We start from the raw sequence: 18495 nt of genomic DNA on the forward strand, positions 1-18495 counted from the left end.
TGGCCATTAATCATCCGAGAGCAACGCACGTGCGCTAATCTTACGGGTGGCTGGCCAAGGGATGGAGGCAGCGTCATTCAATAAACACATACACGTACTAGTAGAAGACAGATCACGTACAATAGCATAATATATAATACTCGTAGTAGATTATTAACACATTGAGTGCCGGAAAACTACTCGGCAGGTTCTCTGTTTGTAGTCGATTTCCTCTACAAAGCGAGTAAACGCTGAGATTGGCTACGAGCGTAGCGCCACGAAAACGTTGGCAGTGAATATGATAATCGTCAGTCTACGTGGTAGTCGTTTTCTAGATTTTCAAAAGTGTTAAATCCTAAATAACAATCATACGGGTGGCTGACCAAAGGATAAGGGGGCAGCGTCATTCAATAAATACATACCAATAAATATATACATATATGTACTAATAGACCACGTTACAACTAATAGCATTTAGTATATTATTAATCGTCAGTCTTCATGGTAGTCGTTTTCTAGATTATCAGAAGTATTTATGTTTAATCCTAAAAAAAAAAATATGGTTATACAAATGATTTCACATCCCGTATGTCCGACCTTTACAAGTGAGCTAGGCCCTATTAACGGGTTTAGGCTGCCTGTCCACTAAAGAGCGGAGCGGAGATGTGGGCAATCAACCAACTGAGTCGGAGCGGAGATTACAACTAATGCTGTTGTAATCTCCTCTCCGACTCAGTGGACCGGCAGCCTTATAAGACCTGTCACATAAAATAGTTGTCACCACCCTTGATAATATTGCAAAAACGATTTATAAAAAACTGTCATGATGGTAATCGTTTTCAAGGTGCACAGATCACGTACCTACTTATGGCGATATAAAAAAATGTGTCAGTTTATGATGTATGGTGTTACTGTTTCTTATGATTTATGCCTCTCAACTGCCCGTATGTCCGACGTTTACAAGTGAGTTAGCCTCTGACGGGTTTATGGGACCTATCAGAAACGACGGAAGACCGCCGCGGCTAGCGAAATGATTTATTTTTCATGAAATATATAAACTTGATTCATCTCCGGACCTGTTAGCTACCATGGCACTAACATAAATGCTATCGAGAACAAACCCAAATATCAAACTCGCGTCACCAAAACTCGCATATCTGTGCTTGATGTGTGTGTGTTGTAACTCGTTTAGTTTTAGTTTCTCTTCTTCAAGTACCCACAGAAAATCAGCGTCATGGCTTTCCGTGACAATAGCTAGACATACATGCACGGATTTGCCCGTCGGATCTGCCTGAAAGATGTGTCTGGCGGACACATCCGTCAATGTGTGGCGAGAAATAGACACAGATGGGCAGCGGACGGGCATCCGGCGGACAAATCTGTGTCTATTTCTCGCCACATATTGACGGATGTGTCCGCCAGACACATCTTTCAGGCAGATCCGACGGGCAAATCCGTGCGTGTATGGCTAGCTATTATGCTGAGTGGGGATCCTGTTTATTTAACATCTAGTTTGTGTTGTATTGTTATTTTAAAGTATTGCCCAATGTTTATGATGTTAAATAAATTTATTCCTTCTTAAAATAAATTACGTACACAGATAAAAAAGATATCTTAACTCAAAACGCAAAACTCTCTTGCGCACGGTTGCTTAAAGAAAATAATAAATTGCTTGGTCCAATAAATATGTCTCGAGTTAAAAACATCATGATTTTTTAAAGCAGAATAAAAATTATTTAGTTTTATCTTTACACATTTTTGAAGCTAAAGGTAGTGATTTGAGTTAAGATATTAATTATTCGCCGCAATAAAAAAACGTCTTAGCAAGAGATATTGCACGCTCTTAAAAAACGGTTTTAGCTTGAGTAACTCTTCATCAAACCAAAAATATTACCCAATTCCAAAGAAGAAGCACCAAAATTTTCCTTTGAGACTTTTAAGTTTTTAGGCAAGAGCGATTAATTCTTGATTTGATGTTTTCAACCTATAGTCAAGAGCCAAAGCTATTTCAAAGAAGAAGCACCAAAGTTTTGCTTTGAGACTTTTAAGTTTTTAGGCAAGAGCGATTAACTCTTGGTTTGACATATACATTCTACAGTCGAGATATAAGAAGTTCAAATAAAAAAATACACGGTTTTACGCCAAGATTTAGTTAATTCTTGGCTTGATTTTAATAATTCTTGGTTTGATGCTTAAAAACTCTATTCAAAATTCAAGTAGCTCTTAAATCAAAACTTAACACAGGTTTACGTCAAGATTTATTAGATTCTTGGCTTCATATCCCAAATTCTTGATTTAATGTCTACAAGATCCATTCGAAAATCAACACGTTTAAATCGAATAATAACAAAGTTTTGCGTCCAGAGCTAATACATTCTTGGCTTGATTTTAACAACTTTTGGTTTGATGCTTATAAACTCCTTTTAAAATTCAAAGAGCTCTTAAATCAAAAATTAACACGGATTTACGTCAAGATTTATTACATTCTTGGCTTCATATCCCATATTCTTGATTTAATGTCTACAATCTCCACTCGAGAATCAACAAGTTAAAATCGAATAATAACAAAGTTTTGCGTCAAGAGTTAATACGTTCTTGGCTTGATTTTACTAATTCTTGGTTTGATATTCTTGAAACTACATTGAAGATTCAAGATATTTAAATAAAAGAATAATACGCCATATAAAAAAGTCATATCTTAAACGGAATATTAAAAACATTAGAGTTTCTTACACTTTTCGTGGTGTTGCCACTGCACAAAAAATGTCTTTAAATTGGTAATTGTGATTATCCGTTTAGTTTGTATAGTTTGTTAAAGGACTGTCTCATTTCAAACATAGACAGAGAGAATCATACTATCTTAGTCTTACACCAGTACAAGCACCGAAAAGAAAAGGATGAGTATAGATTTTAGGGTTCCGTACCGAAAGGGTAAAAACGGGACCCTATTACTAAGACTTCGCTGTCCGTCCGTCTGTCCGTCCGTCCGTCCGTCTGTCACCAGGCTGTATCTCGTGATCTGTGATAGCTAGACAGCTGAAATTTTCACAGATGATGTACCTATTTCTGTTGCCGCTATAACAACAAATACTAAAAACAAAATAAAATAAATATTTCTTTCCAATCTCGAGGTTCTCGTCCAATCACCGAAGTTAAGCAACGTCGGGCGAGGTCTGTACTTAGATGGGTGACCGTTTTCATAGATAATGATACGGAACCCTTCGTGTGCGAGTCCGACTCGCACTGGCCGGCTTTTTAGGGGTCCGTACCCAAAGGGACCTATTACTAAGACTTCGCTGCCCGTCTGTCCGTCCGTCTGTCATCAGGCTGTATCTTATGACCCGTGATAGCTAGACAGTTGAAATTTTCACAGATGATGTATTTCTGTTGCTGCTCGGCTATAACTACAAATACTAAAATCTCGAGGTTCACGTTCAATCACCGAAGTTAAGCAACGTCGAGCGGGGTCAGTATTTGGACCGTTTTTATAGATAATGGTACGGAACCCTTCGTGTGCGAGTCCGACTCGCATTTGGCCGATTTTTTTGTTTTTATTTACTGACAATTTGGTTTGACCAACTAATTTGTGTTTGCCAGACTATAATATATATAGTTTGGTCAAGCCAGGCTGTCTCATTTCAAGCATATAGACAGAGAGAATCATACTGTCTTTGTCTTACGCTAGTACTAGCACCCTAAAGAAGGGGATCAGTATAGTTTTCATTGTTCTTACATACTGACAGTGACAAGTTGCGTTTGACAACGCGCGTTAAAAAGCGCTTTAATCCGTCCGCACGTTAAATTCGATTTAACGACCAGCGCTTAAAGTCGAAAATCCAACAACGCTTAATAAAAAGCGCCACCGCCATCGTGTGAATACTAGTTAATAATCTGTGGTGTGAATAAATACACATTCCACACACATTACACACACATTACACACACACACACACACACACACACACACACACACACACATTTTCACATGTATCCATTTGTGTCATTTAAACGCTTTTTTTTTTAAAAGCGATCGTGCTAATGAGGCCTTATATTGAAATATGGTTAGTCAAAAATCTTCAGTACACTGTCTTGTTATTTAATATAGAATGTCTTTGGCCTTAAGGCCCCAGTACACAATGGCCCAGCGTCGGCCAGTCTAAGGGACGCATTTATGCGTTAGAGGGAGCAAGTGATATTGCTATCTCAATCCACCGCATAGCTGCGTCACTTAGACTGGCCTACGCTGGACCATTGTGTAGAGGAGCCTTTAAAGTTCTTATTTTGACAAAAAAATAGGCCCCTTAATAAAAAGACTTCCCGGGAACCGGGAAATAAAATTTGTAAATTGGCAACACTCAACTGATAGTATCCTTTCCTATCGTTATTTTTTTCTCTCCAATCTCTTCCGGAACATATTCAACGCTTGCGCCGCTTACCGTTTATCTGTTTATGGATATCACGATTATCACGATAGTAGTTTATTATTATTTGTGTGTGATCTGCTGCTGTACGTGGCCACAGGGGACTCGAGTGCATTACAAGAGATAATGGAAGAAACGAGCGTGTTACTTCATTCGTGGGGCATGCCACCCGAAGTGGTGAAAAGTTTTCTTGGTAAGTACCTAGTCAGTTATTCAAGTAATTATAAATTCATTTACGAGTAGTAGTAAGTAAGTATTATTATAAATAATTATATCTAAATGTCACCCGATCTGTTTGGACGAAAGTTTTAGGTTGTGCCTATCAACTATCAATGGCGTGGGCGGCGTGGATATTTCCGTGGTAAAGCCTAAGCAAAGATAGATTACCTATATTTTTCTTTAATCTTGTGTGTCTTGTTGTCCTATTTTGTAAATATTGGACAAGCCGGCCCCCCTTTGGTATAGTCTGACCCATATTTCCCAATCTCGAGGTTCTCGTCCAATCACCGAAGTTAGCAACGTCGGGCGAGGTCACTACTTGGATGGGTGACCGTTTTCATAGATAATGGTACGGAACCCTTTGTGTGCCGTGTGCTACCACTGGTGCCGTTACTTAATGTTATTTTGTATTTTAGATAATGATCTTTCAATCGAAAAATTTAAAGACTTGACTGATGCATATCTCAAAGAACTGTGTCCTCATATTGGACAAAGAATAACATTAAAGACCCACATCCACGAGTTGCTGGATTCTTTTGCTGAAACAGAAACAACAGATACTACTATGGACATGAATAAGGATGCTAATTCTCCCAAGAGTAACTTAGGATTAGACGACTCAAATTTAAGTCTTTCATTACTCAATGACATCACTAATATTTTTGAAGATACAAATAGACCCCCGCTGCCTGAGTTTGATATGCACACATTGTTGCAAACATCGGCCCATGGCAATAGCGTGCTTAATTATTATAAGTCATTCAAGATACTCAATGCAAAGAAGCGCAATATACTGGTGGACATTATCATCAAACACATATATACATATATTGTCAACAAGTAAATACAAATTTTAATTAGTTTGTATGTAGTGCTTTGTAGATCATTAATCGCCAAGTAGTCAAAACTTTTGGTTTACTTTAGAGCAAACAAAAGATTTTTATATTTCAACCTAAACTGGTGAATATTATCATCAAACACATCATTATTTTAGTAGTTTTAAGTGGTTATTTATTTTATTTTTACTGTATTTCTTCTTGTCTTTTAAATTTATTGTATTTGTATTGTAAAATTATGTAATGGGTCTATTGCCAGAATAAATAAACATTCATTCATTCATTATAATATTATAAATGCGAAAGTGTGTCTGTCTGTCTATCTTTTATCATAGTGAAATTTATTATAGAGATAGTTTAGTATATTAAACCTATAGTATATTAAAATGGTTTAGTAAAAGTAAATTTCTCACAGAGCCCCTACAGAAGCTAGGGCTCCGCGGAGCACATTTTGAGAATGCCTAGTATATTATATACATAAATTGACAACAAGTAAAAATATAAATTTTAATTAGAATGTATGTAGTGCTTTGTAGATTATTAAAGGCTTAGTTAGTAGTCAAGTCTTAGTTTAGAGCAAACAATTCTTTTTAATATTTAAACCTCTGATGCCCAAACCGATGCCTCTTTCTAACAATCTTTCCTGGGTTATTTGGCATATTACGATTTTTGGCCCATCTTTGTAAAAAAAACACATTTTACTTTAACTGGATGGCATATAGCCGGAGAGCTGGCTACTAGGGCGGGTCATTTTTACTTTTTATTTTATTTTATAAAAAGTAAAAATGCCAAGACGAGACAAAGGGCAAAAGGCAGTGCATTTTAATATATTTCCAGAAGTTTCTGTTGGGAGGAAGTAGTGCCAAATGGCTCACCTCCTGTATTGGATTCTGAAATAATATGCAATGTTTTTTGTTACAATGGGAAAATATAGGCCGTCCTATATAAATAAGACTTTTTCCAAACTTATTTTTTTTTGTCTGTTATTCTGACCTCCACCCATTAAAAGCTTCCAGGTTTCCGAATCTAGTATTAAGGACAGTATAGTAATCTAACTATACGGGTTTGGTTGCTCTCATTGTTATGTCATTTCTGACGTAGCCAGCTCTTAGTCTAAAATAGTATAAGAGATAAGTTCCCCTTTGTGCATGTTAAATCAGTACAAAATACATATTTATTTAATAATAATATTATTATGTTACCTTTGTTTGTTTTGCCATTATTAACTGTGTTTTACTTAAACATATAAAAATGTTGCTTTCAGCAAATTGAAACCCGAGGACTACAATATACTCGGTGCCAAAATAATATCACTTTTTCCATGTGAGACTCTAGAAACTTACTACGTGAAAGCCATCCCCACTTGTAAGTCGCTTACAGGAAAATACGTTCCTGCAAAAGGAAAGCTAGTTGATAAAGTACGAAACCTTTTGTTCATTTCTGGAGAAAAACGAAGGAGTTCTGCTACTAAAATTGACACATTAACTGCGAGTGGAGAAGAATTAATTGAAACTGAATGTTTAGGTTTGTGATAAATTCTTATTCAATATATTCTACTTAGGTATCTCTCGGGAGACTCCAATTTATTATTTTATTACTTACATTAGTTAAGAAAAAAAAAAATGCAATGACTACAATATTTTGTATTATTTGTATTGTAAGTATGACAGGTTGATTTATAAAATGTGGTGTTTGTTTTCAGATGACGATGACGTTTTATGGTTGAATAATAATAACGAGCCTTGGGAAGATGTCATTAGCAAATGGAAGAAAACATTCAGACTGAGAAGGAGGCACACCAATTCATCTACAGTCCATGATTTTCTTGAAAATTGGAGCATTTTAAAAAGTGATAGAGGACATGTCCTGGTAAGTCCTTTATGCATTTTGAACTCAAACAAAACTGTTTTCAACTGACTTCAAAATTTCAAGAGGAGGAGGAAATGTTTTTTATGTTTGTTACCGATTAAAAAAAAATGGTTCCAGATTAGGCCCATTTTATTGTTGAGCGTACCTTACCTACTGTCATTGACACGCTGGGCTGGGCTGACATGTTGAAGTCGGTTTTTTTTTTTTTCATAAAATTATTTTCTCTTCTTCCTCGGTCCCTCACTGCTGAGGATTGCGACCATGTATGCTCCATCTCCATAGTGTGTGAATTGGTTCTGAAGTTACTTAATAGTTAATAAATTTTTTTTTAGATTAATTCCGATTTTGAAGAACTGTTCAAAGAAAAGTCGTTGAATTTCCATAAGAATTGGCATGACTTTTTTCAGAAGCTTCTTATAGCAAAGAAGGGCCAAATAAATAATAAAAATGCACTCTCTCTAATCGAAACATTGAGTGCCATAACAGATGAAGGTAAGCGGTTCCCTTTACCTTTTCGTGTAATATTATTAGGTACATTATTAATATAACATCAGGTATTATAATTCTGAAAGAGTTTAAAGTTTGTATTGTAAGATGTATGATGTAAAGCTGTATGATGTACGAATGTATTGCCACATATCAGCTCCTTTAATATTAATAGTTTTCTCCAAATTCTAATTCTATATTTTGTTAATAGATAAAAGGATTCCGGTACAAATAAGCTTATTGGCGTACTTAATCCCTCCAAAAGGCAGACTTTCAAGAACTGTCAAATACTCATCGACGGAAGCAACTGAAGGCATCATCGTACAAACAGACGTAAGTTACCTATGTGTATTATCAAAGATAGATATAACTCCGTAATAGATAGATACAGTCTAAGGAAAAAACGTGCCTCGAAAATCAAGAAAATTTGATTCTCGTTCAGAGGGCGCTACTAGTTTTGGCCTACAGTCGTATAGATGGCGTTGACGGTTTCGTTTTGTTATTTAACAATTTTTAACCGTACCGTACCGTACCGTAGTATGAAGTTCATGGCCTTCACTAAATTAAAAAGCTACATTGTTTCACTCCCTGGAGTGAGGAAAGTCGCACTTTCCTCACTCCAGGGAGTGACGAAAGTAGGCTTGTTCGAGCTGCTGAGGTGAAAAACTAATTTCAGACCTCATGTCATTGTATGTGCAAAGTTTCATTACAATCCAACACGTAACCTCTTCTCTACTGTATTCTTTGTATTGTTTCCTGTAATGAAGTGTACAATAAAGAGTATTTGTAGTATTGTATTGTATTTTTAAAATGAGAACGGAACTTCGTTTGTATGGGAAGGTGAAATTCGGCCGAGCTTGCCGGAGACTCTTAAGCCAACTTACTTGGGATTAGCCGGTTAAACCTGAAGTGGCTGGAGTTACCATGGTTTCTAGTATAATTTGACACTGGGTTAACGGTTTAACCGGTTAGCCCGGGTTAGTGGGATGGTGCAAGTGGCACTCATAATGCGTTTGTTTCTATTTATGCGTATTAATTTGAGTACTTTTTTATGTGGTATGTTATAGAAAGACCTCTCAATAATAGAAATATCAGTTAAAAAAATTACTTCTATATCATATCATGGGAGTTGTATTACTGGTAATTTGAACTTTATAGCAAACTTGTTATTCAAACGAATTGTTTAACTAATAATTCTTACTATCGCCGCTACTGTACGTCGTCTGCTTAGCATATCACTTATAATGTATTTGATTTCAGACCGCCGGAGATATCGACAAGAAGATACAAGAACAGAAATCTAAGAACTTGGCGCGGAAACTGTCAGTGCAGCCGTACGTCTTACTACAGGGCAGCTTACATAATTTCACCTGTTTGTACATGGTCATTGATGACATAAAGTATGTATTCGATTGCGCAAGCAAAGCATTTGACCTACTATTTAAAATGTATCATGTATTTCATGTGCGATACCCAAATGCTTCTGAATATTTATATTTAACAATACAAAGGAAAGTTTACGGAATAGTAACCAAGTATGATAGGGTTCCTCCACATGTTGTAGAAATTTTAAACATGAAATAGCAGGTCTGCTTTAAAATATTTCTTCTTTAAAATTGATATATTATATAAGCAAGCACATTGTATTGCTGAGAATCGTGCAAACCTGTCATTATGTTGTGTCCTAAATGTAAGCTAGACATCCAAAACTTCAAAAGGTATATTTTACACTTGGAATTAATTCATAGCATCACGAATTATTTTGTTTGTCCTATAGAAAATTGTAACCGGACTTATGATACAAAATATAATCTGAAAGATCATTTGTTTGGTTTTCACAAATTATTTAAAGAGCGTAAGCTCGACAGTAATGAAACGAATGAAGTAGTGACCTTAAGATCACAAGGCACGCAGAGCCAATCAGATGCCGCGTCTTCGTCGACTCAACACGACAAAGATAATTCTGACATAAAAGAAACACAGTCAACTTACAATGTCAGTAGCAATGCAGACGATAAATTACTAGAAATTCAAATTGTTAAATAACAAACGAAACCGTCAACGCCATCTATACGACTGTAGGCCAAAACTAGTAGCGCCCTCTGGACGAGAATCAAATTTTCTTGATTTTCGAGGCACGTTTTTTCCTTAGACTGTATCTATCTATTACGGAGTTATATCTATCTTTGATAATACACATAGGTAACTGCCTTCAGTTGCTTCCGTCGATGAGTATTTGACAGTTCTGGAAAGTCTGCCTTTTGGAGGGATTAAGTACGCCAATAAGCTTATTTGTACCGGAATCCTTTTATCTATTAACAAAATATAGAATTAGAATTTGGAGAAAACTATTAATATTAAAGGAGCTGATATGTGGCAATACATTCGTACATCATACAGCTTTACATCATACATCTTACAATACAAACTTTAAACTCTTTCAGAATTATAATACCTGATGTTATATTAATAATGTACCTAATAATATTACACGAAAAGGTAAAGGGAACCGCATACCTTCATCTGTTATGGCACTCAATGTTTCGATTAGAGAGAGTGCATTTATATTATTTTTTTGGCCCTTCTTTGCTATAAGAAGCTTCTGAAAAAAGTCATGCCAATTCTTATGGAAATTCAACGACTTTTCTTTGAACAGTTCTTCAAAATCGGAATTAATCTAAAAAAAAAATTATTAACTATTAAGTAACTTCAGAACCAATTCACACACTATGGAGATGGAGCATACATGGTCGCAATCCTCAGCAGTGAGGGACCGAGGAAGAAGAGAAAATAATTTTATGAAAAAAAAAACCGACTTCAACATGTCAGCCCAGCCCAGCGTGTCAATGACAGTAGGTAAGGTACGCTCAACAATAAAATGGGCCTAATCTGGAACCATTTTTTTTTAATCGGTAACAAACATAAAAAACATTTCCTCCTCCTTTTGAAATTTTGAAGTCAGTTGATAACAGTTTTGTTTGAGTTCAAAATGCATAAAGGACTTACCAGGACATGTCCTCTATCACTTTTTAAAATGCTCCAATTTTCAAGAAAATCATGGACTGTAGATGAATTGGTGTGCCTCCTTCTCAGTCTGAATGTTTTCTTCCATTTGCTAATGACATCTTCCCAAGGCTCGTTATTATTATTCAACCATAAAACGTCATCGTCATCTGAAAACAAACACCACATTTTATAAATCAACCTGTCATACTTACAATACAAATAATACAAAATATTGTAGTCATTGCATTTTTTTTTTCTTAACTAATGTAAGTAATAAAATAATAAATTGGAGTCTCCCGAGAGATACCTAAGTAGAATATATTGAATAAGAATTTATCACAAACCTAAACATTCAGTTTCAATTAATTCTTCTCCACTCGCAGTTAATGTGTCAATTTTAGTAGCAGAACTCCTTCGTTTTTCTCCAGAAAAAATTTCATAAAGTTTTTCACTAGAACAACTAAATTCGAGAATTAAGTATTTTAATTACAGCAGTTCGGAAGATAATCATCCACCGCCAATTAATAACAAACATTTAACTAATGGATCAATCATTATGTCAGCTTCCGAAATGCTATGTTTAGTAAGAAATTTTCGGTATATAATTGGTGACCTGATCGCTGATAACGATGAGATATGGAAATACTATTTGATGTTGCTAGAAATAACTGATGTGTTAACAAGTCAAGTAATTTCCTTAGAACATTTACAAAATTTAAAAGAAGTTATCAAAGAACATCACGAAATGTATTGTCAATTATTCCAGACTCACTTGAAGCCGAAATATCACTTCTTGTTACATTATCCTTCAGTAATCAAAAAATGCGGTCCACCTATTTTTTACTCTGCATTCAAATTCGAAGCTAAACATAAAGATTTGAAACGAGTGGCCCAGTCTATAACATGTCGCAAAAATTTGTGTTATTCAATCGCGTTGCGGTGTGAATTGAAAACCAGCTCAAGATATATAACGAAAATTGGCTTTAACGACGCTATCAATGTTGGTAAAACGAGCCGTCTTAACATTCCAAAAGCATTAGAGGATGATTATCTTTCAGTTCCAACTTATGAAATCAACGGCATTATTTACAACACAAATAGTGTATTGCTCTTTGACTGCGTAGACGATAACCCGGATTTTTTAATGGTTAATAACATTTTTGTGAAAAACAATGATTTGAACTCGGTATTATTTTCTTGCAAAAAAAATACAAGTTTATGGTTATAGCAACCATTTTAAAGCTTATCAGGTCGAACGAGACTATGATCATTATAACTGTAAGTTAGTGTCCCTGACCGATTGTCATAGCCAATTGCCTATGACACTCCGCTCAGTTGGCGAAAGATTGTACATTTCATTGTATAAATAGTTGTATCAAGGTTCGACCATGCCGCTTCTTAAGTGACGCAGATGCACCGTAAATTGAGCTGTAAACTGAGTAAACCCACAACCACGAGTTGCTGAATTCTTTTGCTGAAACAGAAACAACAGACACTACTATGGACATGAATAAGGATGCCAATTCTCCCAAGAGTAACTTAGGATTAGACGACTCAAATTTAAGTCTTTCATTACTCAATGACATCACTAATATTTTCGAAGATATAAATGTCTACCCCCGCTGCCTGAGTTTGATATGCACACATTGTTGCAAACATCGGCCCATGGCAATAGTGTGCTTAATTATTATAAGTCATTTAAGATACTCAATGCAAAGAAGCGCAATATACTGGTGGACATTATCATCAAACACATATACACGTATATAAATACAAATTTTAATTAGGTATGTAGTGCTTTGTATATTATTAATGGCCAATTAGTCAAAACTCTTGGTTTACTTTAGAGAGGGCAAGGGCATGCGATAAAATCGTTACGCTTACGACGCGTCACTGCGATTCCGTACCCTCACCGTTTTTTAAGCAGCGGTGTGGTCGAACCTTTAGGTGATTACTGATTAAGTATTTAAATTAAGTATTTGAGGCCTGAGAGACGTTTATGGTTACTTTGTAAGTTTAATTTTATGTTGTGAATTTTTAAATTGTAATAAGTACAAACTTAATGAGGCAAAATAAATGTATATTCATGAGACTTTTAATAAATAAATAAATTGTACATTTCATTGTATAAATACATAGTTGTATTAGATGATTAAGTATATGACCTAATATGGCAGGTGCCTAACACCCTATACATATTTAAGTATACGTACAGTAAATTACTTTAAATTAAATATGACACTTTGTAGTTATAAAATTAGGGGTTTCTGCACAGAGGGAGCAACCTCGCGAGGAAATTGCCGCGCGAAGCAAACGACCCATCCTCGCGCGGCAGTTTGCTCGCTAAAATGGCGTCACTCTGTCAGCTGTTTATGGTTAAGGTCGACTGGGACAAATGCGTCAGTTGAGGTAAGTGAGTCTTTTTAGAATTACAAGAAGATGGATAGGTTTCGACGAAATTTTACCAAGGCGACAATTAGGCCATTTCAGGCATCGATGAAAGACCGCTTTTAGTATAATTAATTTCCTTTACACTTAAATAACATTTTCTTGTAATTGTAAAAAGACGCATTTACCTCAACTGGCGCAATTATTCCGGTTCACCTTAAATAGGTACCTACTTGAATATACTTACCCCCTTATAAACTTCTTTCCTGCCTCAATTAGTTAATTTATGTTTTGTCCTTATCTCTCACTTCGACAGTTGTCTTTATTAAAACGACACAAAGCATAAATTAAGTAATTGAGACCTGAGAGACTTATGAATGAGGGGGTTACTTTAGAAGTTTAATTTTATGTTGTGAATTTTTAAATTGCAATAGGTACAACCTTGATAGAGGCAAAATAATATTATGACTTTTAATAAATAAATACATGTTAATTATTTTGGATATTATTTATTAGGGTTACCCACTTTTCCTACATAAAATAATAAAAAAGTAGGTAGAGGTTGTGTACGTTAACATTATAATCTGGGTTTTTTGTTTGTCCTTGTGTGCCCTTGAGTCATGTTAACGTAGACAAGATTTTTGATGTAAAGGATTATTTTTTATAAACCAACATGACTATTGTAATTCGTTGAAGATGTAATGTTTGTTGTTTATTTGAATACAAAGAGATGTAACCACTTTTTGCGTTGTAATAAGGTCCAAAAGTGGATACATCTCTTTGTAGTCTACTGTTTCTATGTTTTAGAGCGAGATACTAATATTGCTTACGTCAATTCAGAAGTTACTTGAAATAAATGTTTATAATTAATTAAATCACATATTGTCTTAATCAAGGATAATTATTTTATGTAAAAGCTTGAATTTTTTTATCAAGATGTTTTACTGATAAACAAAACAGTATTGTATCGAAATACGCCATATGATTACGTACTTGAAGGAAAACCGACATTATATGCCTAAATAACAAACAAGCGTACTTATGATGTATTTATTAAAACTAATCATAAACAATGGCCTATTTCGAACAAAGCTGTTTTGTTTATCAGTTAAACATATCTTAATTAAAATATTCAAGCTTTTACATGAAATAATATTAATAACTTTTGATTTAAAACATTCTAATTATTAACCTCAAGTAACTTTTGAATTGTCATAAGCAACAGTAGTATCTCGCTTCAAAATATGGAAAAGTTTAGAACTACAAACATTACATCTTCAACGAATCACGAAAATCATCTTGGTTTAAGAAAATTAATTCTTTATTCAAAACATACTAAACTTTGCGCTAAGAAATTTCTACTCTAGATATAAATAATATCATATTTTACATTGAGTAACGTACTCTTGAACCAATGCTTTTTCTTGTTTTCATGGAGAAATATAATTCTCAATTCAATTATGAGTATCTAACCCCAAGAAACAAAGTTTCTTGGCACAAGTTCTTTAAGTATTGCCCTGAGACACTTAAGATTCAATTCAGAAAATACTATGATTTGACTTAAGTTACCGGTTTCATACGCTAAGAAATTTCGGCTCTTCGTGTGAAAAAATAAAAAAATTACATTGAGTAACATACTCTTAAGCCAATGCGTTTTCTTGTTTTCGTGGAGAAATGCAATTCTCGATTGAAATTATGAGTCTATACCCCAAGAAACAAAGTTTCTTGACACAAGTTCTTTAAGTATTGCACTAAGACACTTAGGTTCAATTTCAAAAAATACAATACATAAAACAAAACGCAAACGCTCTTGGTGGGAATATTGAGCTTTTTAAAAAAAAAACTTTTTATAGCTCGGATAAAGTATTGATTTTTTTACCTTAAATAATAAAATTTGAAACCTTTTATATCTTGACGCAAGAATTTTATTGTTTCCTTATATAGGAAACACAAAATATCTTGACACAAGAGGATTTACTTGGCTGGAGAACTATTTTTTTTCTGTGTATAATATATATTATGTGCTCCAACATAGAAAGCGGTTTTAAAAATTCTCAATGACTTTAACCAAGTATACTTACACAGTAAGAAAAATGGTGCTATAAACAGTTACATGTCCAAGGAGGATACTTCACGAGTTCACGTACACTTGCAATAAAATCCTTACAAAGTCATTCTCCTTACTACATGAAATACAGTACGTTACCATCGCCATTAGGTATTTACATATTCCACCAGCACTCTCCTCTACGATATCAATTTGTACAGATCAACTTTCCATTCTAGGGGTAAAGTCAAAGTGCAACCTTGCAAATTGTAGCAAATAAATTCGTTGACCATTCAATTTCAGTTCTGCGCATGGACTGTTTACTGCCATAAGATTTATTCGTCGTTCGCCTCATACGTAAGAAATTCCATATGTCATGGGCCCGTGACAGCCGGTATAACTTACAAAACCTACTTATTCTCATAAACATAGAGTACATTATTGTTTAACGGTCTGTATAGACTGAGAAGTACCCGGTCGGATAGATGATTTCAGCAAGGTAGTAAGGTTAAACTTGTAGTTTGAATACTTTGAATTTTAACTTTAATCAGATGGAGTAAGGCTCAGTTTTTATTGCCACAATCATGAACTTGTGGTATTCGGCTACATAATTTACTATTCCGATGTTATGTGTCCTTTCCAGGGATACTGTCACATACGTAGTACCTACTTTTATATCTGTAATAAACTTCCTGATGAGTTTCTTACGTAACTAAGTCACGACACTAATCATGTTCTGAGCCTACTCTAGACTAGTCCCTTAATAAGAATCGTGTGTTGAGTTGATGGAATAATTTGTGTTTGTTGAGAAAATGAAATTTATATAAGGAAAATCTTTCATGGCCTTAGAATCGTATCGATTTCATTGTCATAAGGTGTTACATTTCATATAGCCAGTTCATGACACCCTGTAAGGGTACACAATAGTACAGTTCTATTCTATTAATTCTAGTCTACATATTATAATTAACGTAACATAACAAAACACATTTTTTTTTATGATCAATACATACAGATATTTCTAGTTTGTTTGTTTACAAAACAAACGTTAGGTGTGCAAAGCTTTGCCAACAATGCAGCATTTAAGGGAACCTTTTATTTACTCGTTAAGTACGATTGTGGTAAGTGCCTGTTCTTGCCAAGGATTCGGTAGCCGAGCGGACCTCAGGCTCTTAAGTGAGCCGTGGCAAAATCCGGGACAACACTAGGAAGATGATGATGATCAGTACGATTGCGACCAGGATATACGTTAATCATTATCCTAGTTTTTATCACCTGCCTACAAATATAGAACAGAACCCTAAAACTTATTTCCATTACAATTACAATAAAAACTTCCATAGAATTTTTGTCTGTTTAACGTGACATAATACACCGGTCTCCGGTCCCCCCGTCACGGTACTACACATAATACCGAGTGTTCCGTTGTCGGGTCCATAATGCGGATAATGCCCGGCATATAAAACATTATGCCGATTTGACTCTTTGTCTCGTAATATGGTTGTTTTTTGGTAATTATATTGCGATTTAAAGGGTCGGGGCTTAAATGGGCGGCAATAATATTTGAGTGTGTTTATGACAGAGAAAGCAACAAAGGGTTTTGGATCGAAGGTTTACCTTGCATTAAAGTTGAGCTTGATTAAGTTTTACGTTTTTAGGCGAGTGTGAAATGCTTACATACATATAAGTTCATATCTAGCACAGCGGATCAGCATTGCTGCCAGCCTTCTGGGCACGCTGCCAATAGACGGTGATTTGGGGCAATTTTTTTATTTATAGTTTATTTTTAAATTTAGTTTTTAATTTTAGTTTTTAATTTTAGTTTTTAATTTAGTTTGTAATTTTGATTTTAATTATTTTTAGAGATACCTACTAATATACACAATTATTGATTGATCATAATAATAAATTGATTAAATTCTGATTAAAAATTAAATTATTATGATATTTAAAAAAATATACATATAAGTTCTGAATTCACTATCATTAACTTAGCATATAGCATAGTTTTCATAGTACAATGTTAGGGTGGAAATTTTGACGTATAAGGTACATATGTGGAAGTCATATGGGTGAAATAAAGTAGTGGAGATGGAGATGTTGACGCGTAGAGCGATGGCGGAAAGAATTTAATTAGCTCCATGCATGAATTTATTTTTATTTTTGGATTCATAATTTATATCGTTGGAACACCGGAAATGATAAAAATACTTTTGTAAACCTTAACATTATTTTATTAAAAAATATTTAAAATGTCGAAAATTTTTGAGCGGTTGAAACGCTCATAATTTTTGGCGCGAATTCGACAGAGCGTGATGACGTCACACGTTGGGCGGCCCAACTGACGTTTGCTACTAATGACACTAATCTGTCGAACGCGTGACGTCACGTGGCGTTTCGAGCGTTTCGCTCACTAGCTTTTCGCGGGCAAATTTTTGTACTTTTTATTTATAATTTTAAGTAATTAAATGGTAATTTAAAAACGGAAATGCATTTGTAACATGATATAACGGTAACAAACATCCGAATAAAACATATTTCGTTCAAATATAAACTTCATGCATGAGGCTAATTCAATTCTTTGGAGCACTCTCCCCATCACTAGGTGTACATGTTTTCATACGAATTTGTCCATTATGGTGGCACTTTAACAATCTGTGGCTAATCAAATCGTTGAAGAGTTATGTGCTAAGTAGATACGGTATTTCTTAGTAAGCTTACTTGTTGTAAAGCACGATATCAGGCAGCCAGATGTGTTCAGAAGGCACGTACAGTTCCTTTTGTCCACCGTACTCGTTCGGGTCCCATTTGAACTTGTGGTCCTCCCACTCCTGCAACCAAGCACAGTATTAGTTACAGCCACAACATAGTACAACACAACACAACATATTTGCTAACCATGTATGGACCTTTTAATAGTCTAAAAAAATGTTTTTTTTTTTTTTACTAGCCTATTATGGTGTCCCACTGCTGGGCAAAGGCCTCCCCCCTTGTCTTCCACGACTCCCGATATAGTGCCTCCTCCGGCCAGTTGTTGAGAAAGGTGTCTAGGTCGTCCCGCCATCTCCGTCTGGGCCTGAGCATCCATTTGTTAATGATTTTTATTTTATTTATTTATTTATAGTGTTTTATTTTTGATATGTAGCATAATTCGACGTTTTGCTTTAGATTTTAAACTAAAGGGTGCACAATCTTACTGTGTCACATCATATCATATATCATATCATATCATTTATTCAGTAAT

The 18495-nt window shown here is 34.9% G+C and overlaps 2 protein-coding genes and 1 long non-coding RNA gene across 5 annotated transcripts in view; 2 read left to right on the plus strand and 1 right to left on the minus strand.

The window, feature by feature from the left end:
* The window catches only part of LOC134748840 (uncharacterized), a 707412-nt gene that overhangs the window by 126812 nt on the left and 562105 nt on the right, over positions 1 to 18495 (plus strand). The window lies entirely within an intron of this gene.
* LOC134748822 (uncharacterized) overlaps positions 1 to 18495 on the plus strand; it is a 207472-nt gene that overhangs the window by 44906 nt on the left and 144071 nt on the right. The window lies entirely within an intron of this gene.
* LOC134748811 (acetylcholine receptor subunit alpha-like 2) overlaps positions 1 to 18495 on the minus strand; it is a 69334-nt gene that overhangs the window by 19400 nt on the left and 31439 nt on the right. The window contains exon 3 of the mRNA XM_063683615.1: positions 17973 to 18082. Coding sequence (XP_063539685.1) covers positions 17973 to 18082 — 110 coding nt within the window. The remainder of the gene's footprint in view (positions 1 to 17972; positions 18083 to 18495) is intronic.

The sequence above is a fragment of the Cydia strobilella genome, chromosome 17, assembly GCF_947568885.1.
Source record: "Cydia strobilella chromosome 17, ilCydStro3.1, whole genome shotgun sequence".
NCBI classification, from domain to species: domain Eukaryota; kingdom Metazoa; phylum Arthropoda; class Insecta; order Lepidoptera; family Tortricidae; genus Cydia; species Cydia strobilella.